Genomic DNA, 9,996 nt, shown 5'->3' with positions numbered 1-9,996 from the left:
TTTTTCCCAATCTGTAGGTTCTCTTTTGACTCTTTTGGAGAAGTCTTTGGAAGCACATAAAAATTTAATTTTTAGAAGGTCCCAATCATCTGGCTTTTCTTCTGCTGTTGGTGCATTTTGAATTATGCTTGGTAGTCTATTTATACCAAATATTAGGGCCCTTAAACACCTTATTCTTTGAAGTGACATCTTTGCTCTTTAACACTGTAAAGAAGTCTTCTGCAGCAGATTTGCTCGGGGAAATATGTGTTCTGATTTCTTGACTGCTGCTTCCTTGGGTGTTAATTGTGGATCCAAGTAAAATGAAATCTCTGACAACTTCTGTCTTTTTTCCATTTATCATGATGTTGCTTATTGGTCCAGTTGTGAGGATGTTTGTTTTCTTTATGATGTGGTGTAATCCATTCTGAAAGCTTAGTCTTTCATCTTCATCAGTAATTGCTTCAAATCCTCTTCATTTTCAGCAAGGAAGGTTGTGTAATCTGCATATCAGAGTTTGTTAATGAATCTTCCTCCAATCCTGACTGTCACATTCTTCTTCTTTATATAGTCCACCATCTCAGATTATTTGCTCAGCATACAGATTGAATAAGTATGGTGAAAGGAGATAACCTCGACCCTTCCTGCTTTTAAATCATTCATCATCCTCTTGTGTTTCCTCATGAGCACAATTCAGTGTTCTGGAATTCTCATTTTTTGCAATGTTATCCATAATTAGTTATGATCCACACAGTTGAATGCTCTTGCATAGTCACTAAAACATAGGTAAACATCTTTCTGGTATTCTTTGCTTTCAGCCAAGACCCATCTGATATCAGTGATGTTATCTCTCGTTCCACATCCTCTTCTGAATCCAGCTTGAATTTTTGGCAGTTTCCTGTCAATGTACTGCTGCAATTGTTTTTAAAATCATTTTCAGCAAAATTTTACTTGTGTGTGATATTGATAACATGGTTCAATGTTTTCCACATTCTGTTGGCTCACTTTTCTTTGGAACAGGCACAAATAGGGATATCTTTGAGTCTTCCAAATTTCTTGGTATAAATTAATAAGCACCTCCAGCACTGTACCTGTTTGTTGAAGCATTTATCATTGACATTTTCCTATCATTGCATTATCCTATCACTGACGGCATTGCACTTTAGGATAGATCTTGAAATACTCTTTTTGACTATGAATACAACATCACTCTTCTTTAATTTGTCATCCCCAGCTAGTAGACCTTATGATTACCTGATTCAAAATGGATATTCCATGAATTCCTTAAGGTATATTCTTTGTCAGTTCCTTCAGCGCAGCTTGTACTTCTTCCTTCAATACCATTCATTCTTGATCATGCACTATCTTCTGAATGGTTGAACATTGGCCAATTCTTTTTGGTACAGTGACTCTGTGTATTTCTTCCATCTTCTTTTGACGCTTCCTGCATTGTTCAAAATTTTGCCCACAGAATTCTTCGATATTGCAACACAAGGCTTGACTTTTTTCTTCAGTTCTTTCTACTTCAGAAATGCCACATGTGTTCTTTCCTTTAAATTTTCTAATTCCAAATCTCTGCACATTTCATTATAATACTTTATGCTGTCTTCCCAAGCTGTGCTGAAATCTTCTGTTCAGTTCTTTTATTTCATCATTTCTTCTATTTGCTTTAGCTACTCTATATTCAAGAGCAAGTTTCAGAGTCTCTTCTGATGTCCATTTTGGTCTTTTCTTCCTTTCCTGTCTTTTGCTTTCTTCATGTAGGGTGTTCTTATTGTTGTCCCACAACTCATATGGTCTTCAGTCATTGGTATTCAATGGTCTCTAAATCCAGGTGGGATATAATCAAGTTTGTATTTTGGCTCTTGTGAACTTGTTTTAATTTTCTTCAGCTTCAACTTGAATTTGCTTGTGAACAATTGATGGGCTGTTCCACAGTCAGCTCCTGGCCTTGTTCTGACTAATGACATTGAGCTTCTCCATCGTTTCTTTCCACAGATGTAGTCAAGTTGATTCCCGGTGAGCACCACATGCATGGTTGCCATTTATATTGCTGGAAAAAAAAAACACAAAAAAACAAGGTATCTGCAATGCATAAGTTGTAGGTCTTGCAAAATTCTATCATGAGATCTCTAGAGTCATTTCTTTAACCTAGGCCATATTTTCCAACTACGAGTGCTTCTTCTCTGTTTCTAATTTTTGCATTCCAATCACTCGTAATAATCAATACTTCTTGATTTCATATTTGGTCAATTTCAGAGTTCAGAAGCTGCTAAAAATCATCAATTTCTTCATCTTTGGCTTCAGTGGTTGGTGCTTAAATTTAAATAATTGTAGTGTTAACTGGCATTCCTTGTAGGCATATGGATATTATCCTATCATTGACAGCATTGCACTTTAGGATAGACCTTCAAATATTCTTTTTGACCATGAATACATTATTCCTCTTCAATTTGTCATCCCCAGCATAGTAGACCTTATGATTACCAGATTCAAAATGGCCAGTACAAGTCCATTTCACATCACTAATGCCTAGGATATTGATCTTAATGAGTTTCATTTCATTTTAAACAACTTCCAGTTTTCCTAGATTCATACTTCATATATTCTATGTTCTAATTATTAATGAATGTTTGCAGCTGTTTCTTTCCATTTTGGCTTGTGACTTGTCAGCAAATGAAGGTCTAGAAAGCGTTATTCCATCCACGCCATTAAAGTTGACTCTACTTTGAGTGGCAGCTCTTTGTCAGTGGTATTTTGATTGCTTTCCATCCTGTGGGGTTCATCTTCTGGTGCCATATCAGACAGTGTTTCACTGCTATAAGATTATCTGTGGCCAGTACTTTCAGAAGTGGATGGCTGGTCCATCTTCCCAGTTTGTCTTAGTCTGGAAGCTCTGCTGAAACCTGTCCACCATGGGTGACCTTGCTGGTATTTGAAATACCAGTGACACAGCTTCCAGCATCGCAGCAATTTGCAAGCCATCACAGTACAACAAACTGACAAACAAGTAGTAGATTTGGTCCATAAATTCCTAAAATAAGAACCAAACAAAAACTTCTACCTAACTTAAATGTGTAATAGCATAAACTATGTGCTTAAACTTCTAATACTTAAGAAACACATTGATAATGGTGATATTAAGAAAAAATGTCTTTAAAATAATTATTAGAATTGTGTACTTCATATAATTATAATATATTAATAAACTTTCAGCCTGAGACCATGATAAATTAATTCTTCACAATACTTTAGAAGTTTTTAATGGTTTTTAGGGAATTATGAACTTTGTGCTGGGGTGCTGTTAGGAAAGTTATTAGCCATCGACATGCAAATTGAGTTTTCAGAATTGCAAATATTTGTGTTCTTTGGTAAAGGAAAATTTGATGAGCAGTCTAAATTTCTTGCCATATAGTAGATACAGGTAAATGAATCCATGCTTTCATAGCATATTTGGAGTGTCTGTGAATGATGGTGAAGCTGATAATTGACCTGGAAACTCTTTCTTGCTTTAATCACATTTCCTACAGTGTCTTCTCCTTCTTGTATTTAAGTGATTGAATCATTTAAATAATATGCATGCATTGATTTCTTCTTGATGATTTAGGCAATACTTTATTGTGAAAATACATACATTTTTTACGATATATAAGTAGAGTTTACTGTTTGGCGCATTCGGCTGCTAACCAAAAGGTCTACAGTTTGAACCCACCTGTCATTCTGAAGAAGAAAGATGATGCAGTCTGCTTCCCTAAAGACTTATAGCCTTGGAAACCCTGTGGGGCTGTTCTACTCTGTGCTATGGGATTACTGTGAGTGGGAATGGACTTGATGGTATAGTAGGGATTTAAGTAGAGCTTCAGTTTGTTTTCAATAGTTTTTTTCCCCTAAATATTGTGGTTAAATATATATAACAAAATATTTCTCATTGTAACCATTTTTAAGCATACAATTCATTGACTTTAAATATATTCACCATGCTGTGCAATGTTTGCAAATGCTTTTCATTACCCTAAATAGAAACTCAGCACCACTTAAGCAGTTATTCCCCATTTTCCCCTCCCCTGGGCTCTAGTGGGAGCAGTGGTGGCATAGGGCCTAAGGCGTTTGACTGCTAACCAGAAGGCTGGTGGTTCAAACCCACCAACTACTTCCCAGAAGGAAGGTTGGGCAGTCTACCTCCATAGTGATACCGCCTTGGAAACCCAAGGAGGGGTCTCTGTGACTTGGACCTGACAAACAAGCACTTGTTTGTTCATTCGTTGGGCCTTAGTAATCACTAATAAACTTTTGTCTTTATGCATTTGCATTTTCTAGATGTTTCATATATGCAGAATCATACAATATTTGCCCTTTTGTGTCTGACTTATTTCACTCAGCATAATGTTTTATAGTCTATCTATATTGTAGCAAGCATCAGGACTTAATTTATCTTTATGATGCAGTAATATTCCTTCATATGGATATACAATATTTTGTTAAGCTATTCATCTTTGAAACCCATTTTTTCTCTCATATGTTCTATTTTTATTCTAATTTTTTTGAATCTCCGTATCTCTGATTATATACATTTTTGCATTTCTTTTTTGTAATTGCTGTAGAAATATATAAACAGAACATTTGAAAATTCAACATTTTTCAGGTATACAATTTTGTGATCGCAGTTACATTGGGCATTCCCCTGTGCAACCCTCCCCCATAATCATTGCTAAATTTCCCATCACCATAAACAGAAAATCCCTGCTTCCTAAACAGTGGCTCCCCATTCCCCCTCTCCCTTTCACCCCTGGTAATAATTAATAAAACTTAAGCCTATACATTTAGGTAAATGTATTCTTGTTAATTTAAGTAAGCGTGATCATACAGTACTTGTCCTTTTGAAATTGACTTATTTCATTCAGCATAATACTTTCAAGATTTATCCATGTTATAGCATGCATCAGGACATTATTGAGTAGTATTCCATTATATAGATATACTGCATTTAGTTTATCTATTCATCTTTCAACCTTTTTGACATGAGTGATTGGGGTGGATAATTAATTAAAAACGTAATAGATTCACTTACATATTTCAAGTAATATTTTGTTTGAGGTGAACAAATTAATTATTTGATTTGAAATAAGCTGCTGGCAGTTGTGATATGCATCATAGTAAAGAGGTCTCAGTAGAAGAGACTTTGTGATTAAAAAATTATTAAAGTACAATTGAAGTCTTTAGACATTTTCCTTTAAAAATGTTCTGTAGTGCATACTTTTCACTGAACTAGACAGGGCTTTCCTCTTGCTTAGACTGAATTAAAAACGAAGTCAAATTGATTTTGACTCATGGCAACCCCAGTTGTGTGAGAGTAGAACTGTGCTCCGTAGAATTTTTAATGGCTGATTTTTCCAAAATAGATTGCTAAGCCTTACTTCTGAGACACCTCTGGGGGGGGGTGTCTTAAAACATCAGGCTTTTGGTTAGCAGCCAACTAGATTGACCATTCATACCACCCAGGGACTCCTAGACTGCATAAAGAGGTTTAAAATGTGGGAAGGATTTGTTGGGTGGTGCAAACGGTTAAGCATGCTCAACCACTAGCTGAAAGGCCGGTTAGTTTGAATCCATCAAAAAGCACCTCGAAAGATAGACCTGGTGATCTGTTTCCAAAAGGTCATATCCTTGAAAACATCATGGAACAATTCTACTCTGAATATATGGGGTTGCTATGAGTTGGAATCGACTTGATGGTAACTAACAACAAAAACGAAGTGTATGAACCATTTGAATGATCCGTGTCTGTGTTCCTCTCTTGGTTAATCAGGAGTTGGTAACAAATATTTGTCTCCATTTACTATTGCTTTTTGTTCGAATTAAATGAGACTTTGTAGGAAAAGTTGGATTTATTTTCCTTAAATGTTCAAATTTTTTAAGGCTGGTGACATGGAAAATAATTATGGTAGATGGTTGTTGTTGTTGTTATGTGCCGTCGAGTTGGACTCAACTCATAGCGACCCCTCCTTGGGTTTCTGAAGCAATATCACTATGGAAGTAGATTGCCCAACTTCCTTCTGCAGAGTGGCTGGGGGGTTTGAACCTCCAGCCTTCTGGTTAGCAGTCAAGTGCCTTAGGCACTATGCTACCAAACTCCTATGACTAGGCCAGTGCAAATGGAATGAATGTATTATTGTGAATATAATATTTTTGAAATATTATTTTAAAGCTATGCATAATAATTTAAAAATATGTACAATGCTCTGGAATTTTTTTTGTATAGCTTTATTTCTTTATCTATGAAAATAGATATTCTATCTATTCTATCTTTTGACAGAATTTGTGAAATTCTTAAGTTGTCTGAGTGTGATTCTGTCTCTACTTAAGTGTCCAAGATAATGTCCCCAGATACCTGTTCTGCAAACCAGCCCCAATGAGAGGAATGTAGGGCTTTGATCTATGTTTAAGGGATAAAACTTAAAATGTTATCTTTTCCATAAGTGTTTGAATTTAAATTTTGGCTCTTTTAAAAACTGGAAAAAACAACGTGCCTCAAGTGGTGGACTTTTGGGCAGCTCAGTGAGGGTGGTATGTAAGGAGAAGTGAATTTCTAAAGGACATTTAATATACTAAACTGCTCTACTGAGTGGCAATTTCAAAAGACTAACATTAGGCAGTTTTTAAAAAATTAATTAATACCTTTTTAAAATTAGAGACATAATCTTTAGAATTTTCTTGACTACTGCTTAAGGTTAAAAGAGGTGAAAGCACTTTGCTCTTCAATAGTGGATGAGCAAATCAAATAGAAGGAAGCTGTAACAGTAAATTACAGCTCTTTTATCAGCAGAGTATTTGATTTTAGTCCTGTGTTTCTTGCCTTTTGTCTCATGTGAAGAGAGAAGGTAATAGATAAATGATAATAGATAAATGATAATAATAGATAAATTCATATATGATTAATCTAATATTTGGGATGCAACATTAGGCATTAACTATATTCTTTTACTTTTTCCCTTTTAGAAATAACAATTGGAGTAGATTAAAAAATATATATGTGTATATATAGCTACATTAAGGAAACTTGGTGGTACAGGGGTGAAGCTCTTGGCTGCTAACCAAAAGGTCATGTAGTTCAAATTCACCAGCTGCTCTGTGGGAAAAAGATGTGGCAATCTGCTTCCATGAAGATTACAGCCTTGCAAACCTATTGGGCAGTTCTGTTCTCCTATAGAGTCATTATGAGTCGGAATTGACTTGACAGCAATGGGTTTGGTTTCTTTCTTTTTTTTTTTTATAACTGCTTTGCGAATTCTCAATGATATTAGGATATTAATTAATTACAAAAAAAAAAAAAGGCTTGTTAAATCCTAATTTAAAGAAAGAAGCACCTGTTGTGAACAGTGGAGATTGAACTACATCTCTTGCCTCCACTTTAGTGTAAAAATCACGTTCTCTGCGAATTGGCTCAGTATGTTCAAGTGGTTATTTGTCATTAAGGAATTTGGGGGTTCTTTTTCACTTTAGGAACAATACGACTTCGGGATGGCAAAAGTGAATTTGAAGGCACAGTGGAAGTATTTGCAAATGGTACTTGGGGCACAATCTGCAGCAGCCACTGGGATGATTCTGATGCGTCAGTCATTTGTCAGCAGCTGCAGCTTGGGTGAGTTTGCCTACCTCTGACCAAATCAGTCTGCTTACATCTGAGAATAGTACTGAACATCCATCACTGTTATGAAAAGGTTGTGTGTTCCTTCCTCATTCTCACTGTCCACAAAAGAGCTATAAAGAAAGGTCCCAAGTGGAAAGAATGGATTCTCTAATACACAAATGCACTTCATGTATTACTAGCCCCACAGAACTAAGAAAAGAGAAAATGCTAAATGGACAAAAGTTAAAAGTATCTTTTTTTTTTTTTTAAACAAAATCTTTCTTTAGGTCTAGGGAGCAAGTACTTTGAGTCTAAGAATTGTAATTTTTCAGTAGCCTGTGCAGTCTAGGTTGTTATTGTTTTTTCTTAACTGCTGTTTTGGTAAACATATAGATACAACATTCTCCAATTCAACATTTTTCATGTGCACAGTGCAGTGATACCACTCACATCCATCCTGTTGTTCTACCATCACCAATATCCATTGCCAAATTTTCCATCACAAAAACAGAAATTCAGTACTTGTTAAACATTGATTCCACCCTTCCCCCTCTCTCCCAGTCTCGACAACCAACTATTAAACTCTGATTAATATACATTTATCAATTCAAGGTATTTCAAATAAATGAGATTATACAGTATTTATCCTTTTGTCATTGACTTACTTCGCTTAGCATAATGTTTTCAAGGTTCATTGGCTTTTTTAAAAAAATATATCTTTGCCATCCTAATAGGAGTGAAGTGGTATCTTATTGGCCTTTTGATTTTCATCTCTCTGATGGCTAATGACATGGAGCATCTTTTCATGTGTTTGGTGGCCATTTGAATGTCCTCTTTGGTGAAATGTTTATTCAAGTGGTTCATTGGTTTTTAACTTTCTGCTTTTAGCTGTCCACAAGTTCATTATGTGTGTGTGTGAAGGATGTGATCTTCTCCTGTATTAATGGGGTAGGGGATGATATTCTGACCTCAGGTGCTTTGATTAGCCTTAGCAGTGTCCAGCCATCTGAGAGCCTGTGGTCCTCAGCTCAGGGACCAACTCCTTCAGACGCATTCTTTAAAATAGGACTGCATTCATTGACTTCCACCGATCTCAGCACCCTTATGCCTGTGCCATGGTGCTTATCCAGGAGCAAAAAGCTCTATTTTGTTGCTACTGTTTTGCTTTCGCATCTTATATGTTTTTGCTTGGCCTTCATTACCAAAGATGTTTAGGAAGCATAGGAGATATCTTGTTATTAAAAATGCATGTCTAAAAGACTGAAAAAAATGATTCACAATTTACAAATATTTTATAGCGACCCCTCCTTGGGTTTCTGAGGTGGTATCACTATGGAAGTAGATTGCCCAACCTTCCTTCCAAGGAGTAGCTGGTGGGTTTGAACTACCAGCCTTCTGGTTGGCAGTCAAATGTCTTAGGCACTACACCACCAGAGCTTCCAAATTAATAATTACGGAGTGGTAAAATCGAATGTGATGACACTAATGGAGAAGTTACTCAAATCTAGTCAAAATAGTAAGAACTTTCATTTGGCAGTTTCCTTCTATCTGGTCACTAAGAAGTGGAGGAATAGATATTTAGTGAAGATATTTTAGTAAACCTTGAAGGTCCAAGTTTTATTCAACTTACCAGATTTTTGATGCTATTAGAGATACAAATGGAGCTAAGGTATTGTTCTGGTTACTTAGTGCCACTCTGACAGGAATATACCACAAATGGGATGGTCTCAACAAACAGGAGTTTATTCTTACCATGTGGAGGCTTTAAGTCCAAGTTCAAAGTTCCAGGCTCTAGGGGCTGGGTGAAAGCCCCTCAGCCTTGGGGTCCAGCTCTGCCTCCTGCTCCCAGTCCACTGGAGCTAGAGGCATTTCTTCACTCAGACAGCTGCTGGCTGCTGAGGCTGTGAAGCCCCAAGGTTGCCAAGTAAAAAGGCACAGTCCCAATGTTACCAAAGCACACGACAGGCCATTAACAAGGTCGGTAGAGCATAGCAGGCTGCTGAGCAATGACATGGCTACATGCAGGGTCCAACATGCCATAGGCTAGAGACCATTCCCAAGGCTTCTCCTTAAATACAGGAAGGAGACCACATTTCCAAAGGCAGCTACTCAGCTGCTCCCAGTAGATTCCACCATGGAGCTGATTGCCAGTCTCATCATGCGGAATAACTACCACCCACTGCCCAGCCACTCAACCAGGCCCAGCCAAGCTGACATACAAACATAACTACCACAATTCCACCCCTTGTCAACTTGGCATCTGTACAGATCTCCTCACTGGGTATTTCTAGTCCCCTAGGTCCTGAATGGTGACCTCACCCCCTTGGCCTGGCAGGCCCCTTTCCTCTCCCTTTTGAGCATGGCAGCCCCACCCCCTCACTCTTGGGCAG

The 9,996-nt window shown here is 37.1% G+C and overlaps 1 protein-coding gene across 1 annotated transcript in view; it reads left to right on the top strand.

Annotated features, from left to right (window-relative positions):
- PRSS12 (serine protease 12) overlaps positions 1 to 9,996 on the top strand; it is a 192,822-nt gene that overhangs the window by 20,052 nt on the left and 162,774 nt on the right. The window contains exon 2 of the mRNA XM_007952377.1: positions 7,480 to 7,618. Within this exon, the coding sequence (XP_007950568.1) occupies positions 7,480 to 7,618 (139 nt within the window). The remainder of the gene's footprint in view (positions 1 to 7,479; positions 7,619 to 9,996) is intronic.

Source organism: Orycteropus afer, unplaced genomic scaffold (assembly GCF_000298275.1).
Source record: "Orycteropus afer afer isolate SDZICR_OR568_19922 unplaced genomic scaffold, OryAfe1.0 scaffold00332, whole genome shotgun sequence".
Taxonomy (NCBI): domain Eukaryota; kingdom Metazoa; phylum Chordata; class Mammalia; order Tubulidentata; family Orycteropodidae; genus Orycteropus; species Orycteropus afer.
Note: the sequence above shows the minus strand (reverse complement) of the source record. Positions and strands in the feature narration are given on the sequence as shown.